The 17,056-nt window shown below is 41.0% G+C and overlaps 1 protein-coding gene across 6 annotated transcripts in view; it reads left to right on the top strand.

Moving 5' to 3' along the window:
* The window catches only part of LOC112255707 (LIM domain-binding protein 2), an 82,872-nt gene that overhangs the window by 45,868 nt on the left and 19,948 nt on the right, over positions 1-17,056 (top strand). For all 6 annotated transcript variants that reach the window (XM_042325625.1, XM_042325624.1, XM_042325623.1 and 3 more), the window contains exons 3-4: positions 6,638-6,810; positions 13,241-13,363. In XM_042325625.1, the coding sequence (XP_042181559.1) occupies positions 6,638-6,810; positions 13,241-13,363 (296 nt within the window). The remainder of the gene's footprint in view (positions 1-6,637; positions 6,811-13,240; positions 13,364-17,056) is intronic.

The raw sequence follows: 17,056 nt of genomic DNA, 5'->3' as shown, positions 1-17,056 counted from the left end.
CCTCCCCACAATACCCCAATATGCTTTGGATCTCTTTGCACCCCACCTAGAAAATAATGTAGGGGAAACACTGGACTATGGAGCTTGAAATGGTACAATATTTACCATTCCTGCCATTACCCACTCTATCAGTGTGTTTTAGGTGGGGTGTGCAGTGTTATTTTGTGGGATATGTTTTTGGCTGAGTCTCCTCATGCGAGGCTTCCACTGAAGCTTATGGGTTGGTCAGGTGTGCGAGAAGCATATCTGTGTATCTCTCTCTTTTACCTCTCTCTCCCTCCCTCCCTCCACTGCTCACCCTTTTTTATGTGTTTATTTAGTCATGCCCGACTTTATCGAATTTGAAAAAACATGCTCTCTCTCTCTCTCTCTCTCTCTCTCTCTCTCTCTCTCTCTCTCTCTCTCTCTCTCTCTCTCTCTCTCGCTCTCTCAATTCAATTCAATTTGCTTTATTGGCATGACATAACAATGTACATATTGTCAAAGCCTACTTTGGAGATTAAGTGATACATTTATAATATTAACATAATTAAAATAATAATAATCCATATTGTCAACGGGACAACAGTAACAACAACAATCAAGGGTCAAAATAACCAGACATTGAACAATAACAATAAGCATAGAGGACATGTGCAGGTTGGTTGGTCTGTCAGACACTGTCCCTCATTTTATGGCAGGCAACAATGTAGTGCGCTGCCAACCCACAGCTCTCTGCGTCCTCCCCCAACAGGACGGGTAGCCTATTCTCATCAGAGAGGTCTTTGAAACCTTGATTAAGGGTTTAAAATTTGGGAAAATTACACTGTCAATTATTTTATTTTTTAAAAACATTTTGTCAGTCAGCTCTGTCTCAGGTTCTGCGGTGGTTGCACAGCCTTTCTTCTACAGGGAGCCAGGCTTTCCTGTGTCTACCCTTCTCAATGCAAGGCTGTGCTCATTGAGCCCGTACTTTGTCAAGGGTTTTTCTAAGATTTTGATCAGTAAACTTGGTCAAATAGTTGGTAATTTGGTTCATTCTGATTGATTGGATGTTCTGGTCCTGAGGCTTCAGTGTAGTAGAGAGTGAGCCTCAGGACCAGCTATCTCTCCTCTCTCTCTCTCTCTCTCTCTCTCTCTGCAGTCATAACCTCGGGAGCCACAGCCACTACTGTCTTTGGGGGACATTTCTAAATGAAGTTTTATTTCCCTAGCTTTGCTCCCTCGGGGGAACAGTGGAACATAATTCCACCCAACAGTGTGTTGCCTCTAAAATGTATTATTTCTGCTCGGAATCATGAGTCTTGCTGGATAATGTAGCTTGTTTCAGAGGGAGAGAGAGTAGGATGCAGGGGTTTCCAATGTGCGTGGCTTCTTTTGATTCATAACACAAAGCGGAAATTGTTCTTATTCTTTTTTTGACAGTCTTTTTTTGTTTTTCCAATCCACGGCTGCTTCGGAACCCAAACAAGAATTCAGTTTACACGGTATTGTAGATATATTGGAGAGAGGAGAGAGAGCTGGTCCTGGGGCTCACAAACCTGTTCTTCTAACAGGACTAGATGGCTGATGGCGCCGGAGAAGATGGCTGATGTTTTACGTGCTCCTAACGGACTGTGTTTTTATGTTGGTTTTTCTGCGTTTGTTTGTAACTTATTTTTTAACATTTTGTACGTTTTATTTTACCTTTATTTAACTAGGCAAGTCAGTTAAGAACAAATTCTTGTTTTCAATGATGTCCTGGGAACAGTAGGTTAACTGCCTGTTCAGGGGCAGAACAACAGATTTGTACCTTGTCAGCTCAGGATTTAAACTTGCAACCTTTCGGTTACGAGTCCAACGCTCTAACCACTTGCTGCTAGCGTCTTTTATGACTGAAAATAACTTCTGGACATCAAAACAGTGATTACTCACCACGAACTGGCAGAAGCTTTTTTTCCTTCCTAATGAGTCCGACGAGCCCGACATGAAAGACATACTGCTTTCCTGGGACCAGACCCAAATCCCCGTCATTTGCATGAAGAGACGATGGAACCCCCCTTGCCTTCCATTCTTCTAGCTAACGTGCAATCACTGGAAAATAGAATCGATGACCTACGAGCAAGATTGAACTACAAATGGGACATTAATAACTGTAATATCTTATGCTTCACGGGGTGTGGCTGAACGACGACATACAGCTGGCTGGTTATACGACATACAGCTGGCTGGTTATATGCTGTATCGGCAGGATAGAACAGTGGCGTCTGGTAAGAAAAGGGGGAGCGGACTTGCATCTATGTAAACAACAGCTGGTGCACGACATCTAAGGAAGTCTCAAGGTTTTGCTTGCCTGAGGTAGAGTATCTCATGACAAGCTGTATACCACACTATCTACCTAGAGAGTTTTCATTTGTATTTTTCGTAGCTGTCTACATACCACCACAGACCGATGCTGGCACTAAGACTGCACTCAATGAGCCTTATTACACCATAAGCAAACAGGAAAACGCTCATCCAGAAGTGGCGCTCCTAGTGGCCGGGAACTTTAATGCAGGGAATCTTAAATCTGTTTTACCAAATTTCTATCAGAATGTTTGGGGTGGCAGGTAGCCGAGTGGTTAGAGTGTTAGACCAGTAACCAAAAGGTTGCTGGATCGAATCCCTGACAAGGTAAAAATCTGTCATTCTGCCCCTGAACAAGGCAGTTAACCCACTGTTCCCCGGTAGGCTGTCATTGTGAATAAAAATGTGTTCTTAACTGACTTGCCTGGTTAAATAATTACAGGCAACATCCGCACTGTGCTAAAGGCTAGAGCTGCCGCTTTCAAGGAGCAGGACTCTAACCCGGAAGCTTGCAAGAAATCCCGCTATGCCCTCCTTCGAACCATCAAACAGGCAAAGCGTCAATACAGGACTAAGATCGAATCATACTACACCGGCTCCGACACTCGTCAGATATGGCAGGGCTTGCAAACCATTACAGACTACAAAGGGAAGCACAGCCAAGAGCTGCCCAGTGACAAGAGCCTACCAGACGAGCTAAACCACTTCTATGCTCGCTTCGAGGCAAATAACACTAAAACATGCACAAAGCACCAGCTGTTCCGGACGACGGTATGGTCACACTCTCCGCAGCCGATGTGAGTAAGACCTTTAAACAGGTCAACATTCACAAGGCCGCAGGGCCAGGCGGATTACCAGGACATGTCAAGCGAGCATGCGCTGACCAACTGGCAAGTGTCTTCACTGACATTTTTAACCTCTCCCTGTAATAGCAACATGTTTTAAGCAGACCACCATTGTCCCTGTGCCCAAGAACACTAACCTGCCTAAATAACTACTGACCCGTAGAACTCACGTCTGTAGCCATGAAGTGCTTTGAAAAGCTGGTCATGGTTCACATCAAAACCATTATCCCAGAAACCCTAGACCCACTCCAATTTGCATACCGCCCAAACAGATCCACAGATGATGCAATATCTATTGCACTCCACACTGCCCTTTCCCACCTGGACAAAAGGAACACCTATGTGAGAATGCTATTCATTGACTGCAGCTCAGCGGTCAACACAATAGTGCCCTCAAAGCTCATCAATAAGCTAAGGACCCGGGACTAAACACCTCGCTCTGCAACTGGATCCTGGAGTTCCTGACGGGTGGACCTCCCCCAGGTAGGAAGGGTATGTAACACATCCACAACGCTGATCCTCAGCACAGGGGCCCCTCAGTGGTGCGTGCTCAGTCCCCTCCTGTACTCCCTGTTGACTCATGACTGCACGGCCAGGCACGACTCCAACACCATCATTAAGTTTCCTGATGACACAACAGTGGTAGGCCTGATCACCGACAACGACAAGACAGCCTATAGGGTGGAGGTCAGAGACCTGGTCGTGTGGTGCCAGGACAACAACCTCTCCCTCAACATGATCAAGACAAAGGAGATGATTGTGGACTACAGGAAAAGGAGGACCGAGCATGCCCCCATTGTCATCGACGGGGCTGTAGTGGAGCAGGTTGAGAGCTTCAAGTTCCTTGGTGTCCACATCACGAACAAACTAACATGGTCGAAGCACACCAAGACAGTCGTGAATAGGGCACGACAAAAGCTATTCCCCCTCAGGAATGAGTTTGGCATAGGTTCTCAGATCCTCAAAGGGTTCTACAGCTGCACCATCGAGAGCATGGTTGCATCACTGGTTGCATCACTGCCTGGAATGGCAACCGCTCAGCATCCGACCACAAGGCACTTCAGAGGGTAGTGCGTATGGCCCAATACATCACAGTGGCCAAGCTTCCTGCCATCCAGGACCTCAATACCAGGCAGTGTCAGAGGCCCTAACAATTGCCCTAACAATTGCCCTAACAACAAAGGCCCTAACAATTGTCAAAGACTCCAGCCACCTTAGTCATAGACTGTTCTCTCTGCTACCGCACGGCATAAGACTCTTGAACATCTAATCAAATGGCTACCCAGACTATTTGCATTGCTCCGGTTTTAAGCTGCTCCTACTCTCTGTAATTATCTATTCATAGTCACTTTAATAAGTCTACTTACATGTACATATTACCTCACTTACCTCAGCAAACCGGTGCCCCTGCACATTGACTCTGTACCAGTACCCCCCTGTATGTAGTCTCGCTATTGTTATTTTACTGCTGCTCTTTAACTACTTGTTACTTTTATTTCTTATTCTCATTCGTATTTTTTTAAACTGCATTGTTGGTTAAGGGCTTGTACAGTAAGTAAGCTTTTCCTTTGTAAGGTCTACACCTGTTTTATTCGGCGCATATGACTAATACCATTTGATTTGATTTGATAGTGTCTCCTTCCCTTGTTACAAATACACTACCCCGACATAAGCTGATAATGTGATGAAGAGATATCTTTTCTGTTTTTGCATAATGTCACACAGTGTATCCTAAAGCATGATCCTTTTGTATCATTCGTTATATTAATTTAAACAGAGATCAAGCTGAAAGAGAATAGAGAGAAGAGGAGAAAGAACGAGAAAGCCTGAGGGCAAAAGACACTGGCATACTTTCCCCTCCCCTCCCCTACTCTCTCTCTCTCTCTCTCTCTCTCTCTCTCATTCACTCTCTTGATTTTGTCAAACACTAAATCTGCGCCTTTCCTCAGCTTTGAGTACTTTTAGCGTTCTCTAGTAACCTTTCACAGCTTTCCTGTAACTTTCAAACCAGACTGTCCCAAGTTTTACTTTGCTTGCTTGGAATAATTCCCTCACTAAACCGGCAAACAAGTGAAGGAGCCTGTATTTTGCAAAACAAATGGTTTGCTTTCTACTGTGTGGATACTTCACATTAAGCAAAGAAAAGCAGATCAGTAATGGCTAAAATTGGGTAGCATACATGGTGTAAAACTTTCTATCCATCTATACTGTAGGTCTTTGTCGAGTACCTTCACATACCTACACATTATAATAGACCATAACTAGCCTATAAAGGCTAGTTTGGTAAAAACTTGAGTCTACAAATGAATTAATTACCTCTTCGGGCTAGGGGGCGGTATTTTCACGTCCGGATGAAAAGCTTGCCCAAAAGTAAACTGCCAGCTACTCAGGCCCAGAAGCTAGGATATGCATATAATTCGATTTTGATAGAAAACACTCCAAAGTTTCTAAAAACTGTTAAAATTATGTCTGTGAGTATAACATAACTTATTTGGCAGGCGAAACCCCAAGGACTAACCATCCAGGAAAAATCATTTTTGAGGTCACTCTCTTTTCAATGAGTTTTCTATGAGGATCTAGATTTCCAAGGCACTTGGTTGCAGTTCCTATCGCTTCCACTGGATGTCAGTCTTTAGAAATTGGTTGATGTTTTTCCTTTGTGTAATGATGAAGTAGGGCTGTTCAGAATGAGGGTCGAGTCTAGTGTACTGTTTGTTAGGGGCGCATGACCTGAAAAGGGGCGCACGACCTGAAAACTCGCTATTATCCGCTATTGAACGCAGTTTATCCCATCTTAAATTTTATCGATTATTTACGTTAAAAAATACCTAAAGTTTTATTAGGAAAGTTGTTTGAAATGTTTGGACAAAGGTTACAGGTAACTTATTAGATATTTTGTAGTCATGTTGCGCGAGTTGGAACCGGTGTTTTTCTGGATCAAACGCGCCAAATAAATGGACATTTTGGAGATATAATGACGGAATTAATCGAACAAAAGGACCATTTGTGATGTTTATGGGACATATTGGAGTGCCAACAGAAGAAACTCTTCAAAGGTAAGGCATTAATTATATTGTTATTTCTGAATTTTGTGTCGCGCCTGGCGGGATGAAATATGATTGATTGTCTGTGTTTGTTTGATGGGGTGCTATCCTCAGATAATAGCATGGTTTGCTTTCGCCGTAAAGCCTTTTTGAAATCTGACACGGTGGCTGGATTAACAAGAAGTAAAGCTTTATTTTGGTGTATTGCACTTGTGATTGTATGAAAGTTAAATATTTCAAATAATTTCATTTGAATTTGGCGCTCTGCCATTTCACCGGATGTTGTCAAATCAATCCCAGTAACTAAGAAGTTTAATGAGTGAATTATGTATTTTTACTCTGTTTTCCCTGTTTTAAATTGGACATACACTCACCCTTCACTACTTTAGTCCCATATTTCAATTATTAATAACTTCCCTGCTCTTTTCCCCCCTTCTTTCTCAGCTATCGGACGAACGCTCATCCCGCGCTACTTCAGCACAGTGTTTGAGGGCGGCGTCACTGACCTGTACTACATCCTCAAACACTCCAAGGAGTCCTTCCACAACTCCTGCATCACTGTGGACTGTGATCAGTGTACCATGGTCACTCAGCACGGTAAACCAATGTTTACAAAGGTAAGATCGTAACCCGAGCAATAAATGCAAGGCTGTCATTGTGACTTACCAAAACACCAAGATCTTATGAGATTTTATTTAATTTACTATCAAATTCAAATGATTTGTTTCGTATCCATGACAGTTTTTTACATTTATTAAATTATTTTCCACAAAGCTGAAGAGAGTAAAAGTATGGTGGGTGAGGCTCTTAAAAGGAGTATCTAGCAGCACTATTCAGATGGTCAACTGTGTTGGAATCTGGTTCTGCAGACTGTTTTTTGAATTTAAAGTGAGGCTCATGCTAGTGAAGATAGCTACAGGGATTCCTTGTTCCATGAATGAACACTGCAGTGAAGCACACACACAATTTACCTCCATAAAATTACCCACAATGCAGTGTTATCATAAAACCTAGTCACCATGTTAGGGGTATACCATAGCTTGCATAGTATCATGAGAAGAGAGGAAAATGTAAACTGCAACAGTTGAAGAACAATAACAGTACACACAAACACGGTAAATGAAAAATATTCTCTCAACCGCCCCATTTAAGCTTTAGCAAAATCAGGAAGTGGAAAAATTAATTCATTAAAAGAAATTCCACTAACAGAGCACGTTCCGGGAGCTCCCATCCAGGCTTCTGGCTCTGGAGCGCTGAATCTCAATGAGCTCTGCCTCGTTCCCCTCTTCTCTCACCTCCACCCTTCCACCCTCCTTCCCCCGGCCCCCCATTCCTCATCCCTGGAGAAATCATTCCTGGCTCCTTCCCTATCCCAGAGGGAAAAGCCCCTGCCATCCCGCTGGGAGTAATCTGGATGTGTAAACCCAGCATGTGTGCATGTACATGTGTGTGTACGTGTTCGTGTGTGGAAGTGTGTGCGTGTGAGGCGAGGGTGTCGGTTTTTGCACGATGGTACCCCCCGCTGCACCCCTATGGTATCCCAGAACCTCGATGCAACACTCAGCAGGCCCCACTATACCTAGGCTCTGTGGATGAAGCATTGGGGCAAAACCCTTGTTACTGTAGCCCAATTGCCAGAACTTCCTGTGGGGGATGGAAAAACCAGACGGGAGATCTGTGGATGTAGCATCGGGACCAAAGCCCTTGTAACTGTAGCCCAGTGGGCCATCCCTACCTGTGGGGACAGTCAATGATTCTATCTCTCGCTGTTTAATTCTCATTTATTGAGTGATCTGTTTAAGCAAAAGCCAATTTGAATTGAATTGACAAGGTTGATGAATTAGAATGTAATAACAGTGTAATAATGGTATATTACAGCCTAATACAATGAATAGGGTAACACTTGACTACAGAATGTATCCCCCCTTAAGGGAAATATCTATTTTCTGACAACAACAACAAAAAGCTAAGTTTGGTAAGATTTAGATATGTGCACACAGGCTATCCATAGGAAAACACATTTTGAAGGGAAATAAGTGGGCAGAATTATATATATTTTTGTTATTTAATAAAAACAGAAACTATAGAAAGGGTTGTGTTTTTGCCCCACTATCAAAATGACATTGCACATCGCACTATTAATATCTTCAATATAATGACATTTTGATGTATGGCCCCTCTTGTCATTTTCATCCTTCCTGTTCAAATCATCATTAAATTACTGCATCTCAAAATGGATTGTGTAACTCAAAGAGGATACTTATAGATGATTTGGACTTGATTTGAAAATGCTAATATAGGTACCATTGACTTGCATTGATTGCCCAGGAGGTTTTGCCCCAAACATACTCACTTTAAATTGTACTACTTTATTAAAAACGGATGACCATTTTTAGCCTAAAGATAAATAATCCACTTGGTTAGAGAGAAAAATGGTCATCAGTTTTTAATAAAGTAGTACAATTTAAAGTGAGTATGTTTGGGGCAAAACCTCCTATACATATCCAAGTGAATTATTTATCTTTAGGCTCCCCTACTGGAGTATATATATATATATATATATATATATATATATATATATATATATATATATATATATATATATATATATATATATATATAAACATTTATAGATGTAACTCCGTTAAGTTATATATTTACATTTTTCTAAAGCACAAAATATTAAATCAATGTACCTCTAAATCGTTTTGTTGGGGTGACTTAAAGCGTTAAGATGAGACAGATGACATGTTTGGTTGAGCAAGACTAGTGGCATCCAGGGAAAATGTTGGAAATGTTTTGGTGACATTAAGTGGTTTCTGTGAGAATTACAGGAGGGGGGGGGGGTTAACCCTGGGGGTGTTTAACCCCAAGCCATCCGATTACAGACTAATACATAATGAATGTTTATGATGATGTTTTATAATGTTACTATATGTTACAAATGTATTATTAATGCTACATTACACCCTTATTTATAATGAATGTGTATATTTAAATATATTTATATATTGAACCTAATCTATTATGTAGCACCTTATACAGTAGAGAATGGTGTCTCTTGAGCAAGCTTGTGATGCTGTTTTACTCTCTCCTCCCAGAATATGTGACTCAGATCCCTTAGCCAAGCAAATGTGGAGAAGATTTATTACAGGCTTCTTAAATCAATTGGGACTCTCCAAGGGGCCTTACCTTTTTATGACCACTGTTTGTATTCACAACCATTTTCATCAGTTGCCTGTACCTTTCATACAGTCCCATGAAGTGTACTATTGTAAGAGTAAAGGTTTTGTAAAGCCATTTTATTGGTAATGATTTTGAATAACAATCCATTTTAGCCAACCAATAAAGAAACGTCACTATGGTGTAGTTGCTACGACAAATTTTGGCTGAATTTTGGCTGTACAGTTTATATACACTACCCGTGAAAAGTTTTAGAACACCTACTCATCCAAGGTTTTTTCTTTATTTTTACTATTTTCTACAATGTAGAATAATAGTGAAGACATCAAAACTATGAAATAACACATATGGAATCATGTAGCAATCAAAAAAGTGTTTAAAAAAATCAAAATATATTTCTTCAAATAGCCACCCTTTGCCTTGATGACAGCTTTGCACACTCTTGGCATTCTCTCAACCAGCTTCATGAGGTAGTCACCTGGAATGCATTTCAATTAACAGGTGTGCCTTCTTAAATGTTCATGCGTTTGAGCCAATCAGTAGGGGGGATACAGAATATAGCCCTATTTGGTAAAATACCAAGTCCATATTATGGACAGCTCAAATAAGAGAAATGACAGTCCATCATTACTTTAAGACATGAAGGTCAGTCAATATGGAACATTTCAAGAACTTTGAAAGTTTCTTCAAGTGTAGTTGCAAAAACCATCAAGCGCTGTGATGAAACTCGCTCTCATGAGGACCGCACAAGGAATGGAAGACCCAGAGTTACCTCTGCTGCAGAGGATTGTCACGCCCTGACCGTAGTTCCTTTTTTATGTCTCTATTTTGGTTTGGTCAGGGCTTGAGTTGGGGTGGGCATTCTATGTTGTTTTTCTGTGTTTTCTTTTCTATGTGCTTGGCCTGGTATGGTTCCCAATCAGAGGCAACTGTCTATCATTGTCTATGATTGAGAACCATACTTAGCTAGCCTTTTCCCACCTGGTGTTTGTGGGTAGTTGTTTCCTGTTTTGTGTTCTCACCTTTCAGGACTGTTTCGATTTTCATTTCTTACATTCACTTTTTTATTTTGTATTTTCGTGGTCTGTTATAATAAATAATCATGGACACTTACCACGCTGCGTTTTGGTCCGATCCTTCCTACTCCTCATCCGATGAAGATGAAGATCGTTACAAGGATAAGTTCATTCGAGTTACCAGCCTCAGAAATTGCAGCCCAAATAATTACAAGGATTAGAGCTTCACAGAGTTGAAATAACAAACACATCTCAACATCAACTGTTCAGGGGAGACTGTGTGAATCAGGCATTCATGGTCGAATTGCTGCAAAGAAAATACTACTAAAGGATACGAATAAGGAGAACAGACTTGCTTGGGCCAAGAAACATGAGCAATGGACATTAGACCGGTAGAAATGTGTCCTTTGGTCTGGAGTCCAAATTGGCGATTTTTGGTTCCAACTGCTGGGTCTTTGTGAGATGATCTCCGCATGTGTATTTCCAAATGTAAAGCATGGAGGAGGATGTGTTATGGTATGTGGGTGCTTTGCTGGTGATTTATTTAGAATTCAAGGAATACTTAACCAGCATGGCTACCACAGCATTCTGCAGCGATACGCCATCCCATCTAGTTTGGGGTTAGTGGGACTATTATTTGTTTTTCAACAGGACAATGACCCAACACACCTCCAAGCTGTTTAAGGGCTATTTGACCAAGAAGGAGAGTGATGGGAGTGCTATATCAGATGACCTGGCCTCCACAATCACCCGACCTCAACCAAATTGAGATGGTTTGGGATGAGTCGGACCGCAGAGTAAAGGAAAAGCACCCAACAAGTGCTCAGCATATGTGGGAACTCCTTCAAGACTGTTGGAATAGCATTCCAGGTAAATCTGGTAGAGAGAATGTCAAGAGTGTGTAAGGCTGTCATCAAGGCAAAGGGTGGCTACTTTGAAGAATCTAAAATATAACATATTGTATATTTTGATTTATTACTACATGATTCCATATTTGTTATTTCATAGTTTTGATGTCTTCGCTATTATTCTACAATAGTAAAAATAGTAAAAATAGTAAAAATACAGAAAAACCCTTGAATGAGTAGGTGTTCTAAGACTTTGACCGATAGTGTACAGTACACATATGATAAAATGTATTTTTTTTTCTGGACAATATTTCTGTACATTTATGGGTCCCTTTATATTCTGTTTAACTCCGTGATAACGCTTCATGGAGTTTCCGAATAGAATGTTTCACAATGTACAAAAAATATATATTTTAGCATGTGTAGGTCTTCGTGTTAATACATCTGTAGCCAGTATTGTTAAACTCGTACTTTTGCCCTGTGGCCAGAGTGCACTCGTCTAAGAAGCAGTTGGAATCATAATCAAACTAGAACGAAAACCCTTTCCATTGTCCATTAAACAGTTAGGATTATTTTCAAATATTTATTCTGTCTAATCTGCACAGATCTAAAGACAACCACATTGTTAGATATCCAATGACTATCTTGATAACTATCAGAAAGTAGTTCCGTAATGTCATCTCAATGGCCAGAATAACTCATGACTACAAAATCCAGACAGTACATGCTGCATAGAGAAACATCCTCACATTGTAGCCAAGTAGCATAGACTAAACTACATTACCAGAATGGGTTAAATCATATATTCAATGGTAGGAGATAGCAGAGGGGGGGGGAAAAAAATCCCTTTTTCTCTACTTTTTCATTTTTTTCCAGGGTTGCGGAGTGATACCACGTGACCAGGCCTGTATGCCCGCCAGCCTCTTTCTTGTTGATCCTCTAGAGACCATCTGTGCTGGGGGCATTGATTAGAGTGTGTCTGGTGGGATTACATCTTTTCGGTTGCCATGCCAACTAATCAGCTGATTTCTTTTTTTTTTGCTGCCCGCTCTCTCCCTCCCTCCGGTTGCCACAGCAACGAAACATCGGGAACTGCAAGGGCCCCTACAACACTGAATTCGGCTAAAGGGGCGAATGTGTTTTTTTCCCCCTCTCTCACTCATACTGTCTCTCTTTCGCTTGCGCTCTCTCTCTCTCTCTCTCTCTCTCTCTTGCACACTCTCCCTCTCTCATTATTTCTCTGTCTCTTAATTGGCAACTCTCTCTGACCCAAACTTATTTTGTCTCTGCCGTAAAGACACTCCTCTCAACGTCATCTTCAAGAGTGTGTGAGGGATGAGAGGAACAAGGACAGACCTGCTGAATAAGGACAGAGTAAATAATAGTCTGCCCAATTCCAAACAACTTGAACAAATTTGAAACTGAAGGACATGCTGAGTTTTATGAAAATCATTCCTTGCTCATAAAAATCGATCCCTGTTGTGATTACCCAATAAACAGACGTCCGCATGCCAGCAAATTAAAAATGTCTGATAGTGAAATAAATACTGTGCATTACTTATGTAAATAAGGTATTGCTGTTTTTTATTTGTAATAAATTTGCTATAAAAAAAATTTAAAAAAATTCGTTTTTGGTTTGTCATTACGGGGTATTGTGTGTAGATTGATGAGGGAATGTTTAATCCATTTTAGAATAAGGCTGTAAATGTAACAAAATGGGGAAAAAGTGAAAGGGTCTGAATACTTTCTGAATGCACTGTACATTAGTATAGGGGAATGATGTCAAAGGTGACGTAAACTGTAGCCTACTGTGTACTAAGTGATCTTGAAAACCTATGTTGAATGAAGCTGAGTAGGCCTACATTTGTTACAAAGGTTGTTATGAATGATTACTGCAGCACTCATAAATGTGTCATGCTTTGGTCTCAGGAAGGTGTTACGCATGTCTTCTGGGTACGCCCTTCTAAGAAAGTGTTACCCCGGCTTTGTTGTTGGGACAGGTATGCACAGAGGGCCGCCTGATTCTTGAATTTGCCTTTGACGACCTCATGAGGATCAAGACCTGGCACTTCACCATCCGGCAGAACCGAGAACTCATCCCCCGCAGCATCCTGGCCATGCACGTGAGTGATGTGGCATCATCAACATGCGCTGACTGCACACACACACATATGTAACGCATCGAGTTGGATAGAGGGCACTGGCCATGCTGTCACAGACGCCTCTATAGCAAGATGCATAGGTGTGCCCTATGTCCAACTCTATGCTTTGACATCATCAACTTGTGCCACCCACGCACCATAGAGAATGATAGAGAGTTATGAGAATGATAGAGAATAATAGAGAATGGTGTGAGAACCATAGAGAATGTTGAGGAAGTCATCATGGATATACTCAGTTTTGCATGGACATTGCCATTGAGGGCTTCCACCATTTTAAAGTAGTCAACTGGGTGAGGATGGGTTGGAAGCGATCAGCCAATGATCAGAGCATTGTCTTCTTCAACCTCTTGAGTCCCACACTCACGCCGGCATCATTTAGTGCTTCTAACCCCTTTTAAACATTGTGTGTTTGCTACAGACTTCTGTTTTTTTGCATTGGATTCGTCTATTTCTTCCACCATTAGCCTGTGCGATTGACGGAGGCTGAAGTATACCTTATTGACATAAGATTTGCGGTATGTTGACAGAACAAATAATTGGGCAATGTTTATATGGTCCCCTTTCAAACAGCCAAATATTTTCCACATTCTTGTCGACATTCACCTTTTATACCGCCATTGCTTGCCACAACTGAGCAAGAGACATTCAACTTTGACTCTGTTGTTGCGATCGTTGTCGTGTTAACCTGATGTGAGAGAGCAAGCTCTAAATCCGACAGAAATGCTGCTTTCAATGTACTGCTTCCATTTCTTCACCTTCACAATTAGTAAGTTCAGTCAGTTAGAAGCTCGCCATACTTGTAAAACCATTTGTACTATAATGTGTTGATTTTCATGCTATGGTGAATTAAAAAGGTGGCTACAGTTCAACTCAAAATGTTGGAGAGAGCAAACAGCTAGCTAATGTTAGCAACAAACCAAGTCATTGTCTAGAGAAAGTTGCTTTTAGTTGCCCGGCTTGCTTGATTGACATGTCTTGTCCACAAAATAGAGCAAGTAATGTTTCCATTTGGACCAGACTATGATTTCATTTGTGCCAATTGCCAAAGATGGTAAGATGTAAGGTAACGTTTATACTGAGGGGTTGGCGGGACATTTAAATACATTATGGCAATAATGACTAGGAAATAAAAGTACAGGCCTTTGTCGCCTGCAATACGTTTCAGATATAAAGGAAGGGCAGCAAAAAGTTAGCGGGATGCTAAAGTTGGTGTAAAAACGTCTTGGTTTGGACAGTTGTACTGGAGATGTGTTTGTGAGACAAGGGTGTGACTCTCGAAAACGGTTTGAGGTACAAAGTATTATAAACCCGCTATGAAAAGCTTTGACTCTCGCGAAACAACGCAAATGTAATGTTTTGCTCTATGATGCTCACAAGCCACACAACAGTCGTTAGAAGGTCAGGGTCGTCTACATAGAAGATCGTAGGAAATCCCAGGACATAGTGTCTATAATACTGAAATAAGCTCACATAGTTGCTGTCACAAATTCCAAACTCCACACAGTTGTCACTGACTAGTTGGATATTAATTTCCCACTGAGCAAACAATTTCTGTACTTACAGCATTCTTTTTTTGCGCGGCAATAATTATTTGTTCTTTGACATTTGTCAATAAAACTCATTCATGCAAATGTTAATTTCAAATTGTTTTTTGTTCTTGTACCCATGATTGTCCTAAAAAATAAACTGGTAAAACACTTCAATGTGAGGCTAAATATGAGGGCATAGAAAACAGATGAATCAAAGTTGTGAATTCGAACCTGGGGCCAATTGGTTGCATGGTTTGTAAACGGCTTTAAGCTATATCACCGACATATAGTGACCACAATAAATGAATGACACGCAGGATTTGGTTCATGACTCCAGCAATGCAGGTGGCGGTTAAGTCACCAATATTAGCTTTATGCTTTTTTCAAACAGAAGAAGAAGAACACTTACAACTTCAAAATGGAGATGGCCTCAATGGCTCTGCAGGTGCTCTCACAGACGCTATAATGGCACAATACAAAGAGGAGTCCTCTAACTATATGTCACCTGCCCATTTCCCATTCAGGTGTATCCTATCCTCAAAATGTAATGCGAGTCCTGTTCCACAGGGTCTAAAGTGCCCCAACTCCACCAAGACACTTAAATGCTATTCATAGCATATGAATTTAAAAGCCATACAAAGCAGTTTGGAAAGTGTCCCAATTTGGAGGGATTTCATAAACCAATTTATTTGCAGACATCAAAGGAAGGCTTGGATCAAAGAGGGCCCTAGCCTGAGCAACAAAAAAAAAAGGTCAAATTAATAATCTGTTTAATTCCAGTAAGTGTATTCAACATAATAGTCACACGGAAGGAAGGCCAGTAAAGTGAGCAAGTTATAAATTGTCATAAATTGTCATACGTTAGACATAGTATATTATATTCAGTAGTGCACAGTCATACTCGTGGCAATACTCTAGTATCTTGAATATGTATGCATCAAATACATTACCCATATGCATGTAACCTATCGTAATCTAAATGCATAGCCTACCTTGAAGTGTGCAACAATGACTGATAGAAACAGTCTATTTTCTTCAGCCGTCTGGGCCTACAGGTACATTTAAGAAGTAGTTTTCCACGTGTAGCCAGCCTCCTTCTTTTTGCCAAATCTTCCTATGAAATTCACACACCATTAAATTGGCCCCTGTGGGTATTCCCACTAATTCCAGGAGAGTAGGGTATTGTGGGCCCTGGCCTGATATTTCACAGGCATGTGAGTGATGTGTAAAAGTGAGTTTTAGCTCTTTTGATCATAGCCTCGACTAATGAAAAGGGTAGAGGGAACTAGGTCTGGAAATGAGAAGACTGAATTTAGACAGACACAATTGTGCTTGTGCGCGTGCACACAGACAGGCACAACACCAACATAGACACAAACGCAGACAATACACAAACATGTACCTACACACATGCGCGCGCGCGCACACACACACATATCACAGGCTATATTATAACATTTTAAACATTCCGTTTTTTGCTCGAGTATTCATTTCTTGTAAAAGCACACATTTTGGAATGGAAATGTTGTGGGTATTTCATAGTCTCACAGTGTTGTGGGTATTTCATAGTCTCACAGTGTTGTGGGTACTTCAAGGTTAGACTATTCTGACACGGATCATTTTTTTCAAATGGTATTCAATGTAGTTATTGGTAACCATGGTTGAAAAAGCATTTAACACCTCTTGGAGTCACAGGTTCTCACAATACTAGAGGTGGCTAGTTGGCATTGATATTTAATTTCCAATTTCAAATCATAGTCTAAGATTAAGCTATTTTTTATCGTGTTTTTTTCCCCCCCATCGTCCTTTATTCACATACTCAGACTCAACTTTATGGTAGTCGTTGGTTCAATAGCGACCTAGCCAATGCTAGAGCAGAAGCAAAGCATAGTTCTGTCTTTCTCTCCTCTTGGACAATATAGAACGACTTGATATTTTCCTTCCTGACTTTCTCCACACAAAGATACAACTGGAGATGAGACGATGCATTTTTCATAAGCTTCGAAATGGAAGCATGTGCCAGGCCAAGCTGTCTCTTGGTTTGTTAATACACTGCATTTTCAGACTGAAGACTCACACTATATGAAAGAGTGCTAACAAGTTAATATTAGTAGTTAATATAAAT

This window comes from Oncorhynchus tshawytscha, linkage group LG08, assembly GCF_018296145.1.
Source record: "Oncorhynchus tshawytscha isolate Ot180627B linkage group LG08, Otsh_v2.0, whole genome shotgun sequence".
Classification (NCBI taxonomy): Eukaryota; Metazoa; Chordata; class Actinopteri; order Salmoniformes; family Salmonidae; genus Oncorhynchus; species Oncorhynchus tshawytscha.
The sequence above is the reverse complement of the archived record's forward strand: the minus strand, read 5'-3'. Positions and strand labels throughout refer to the sequence as shown.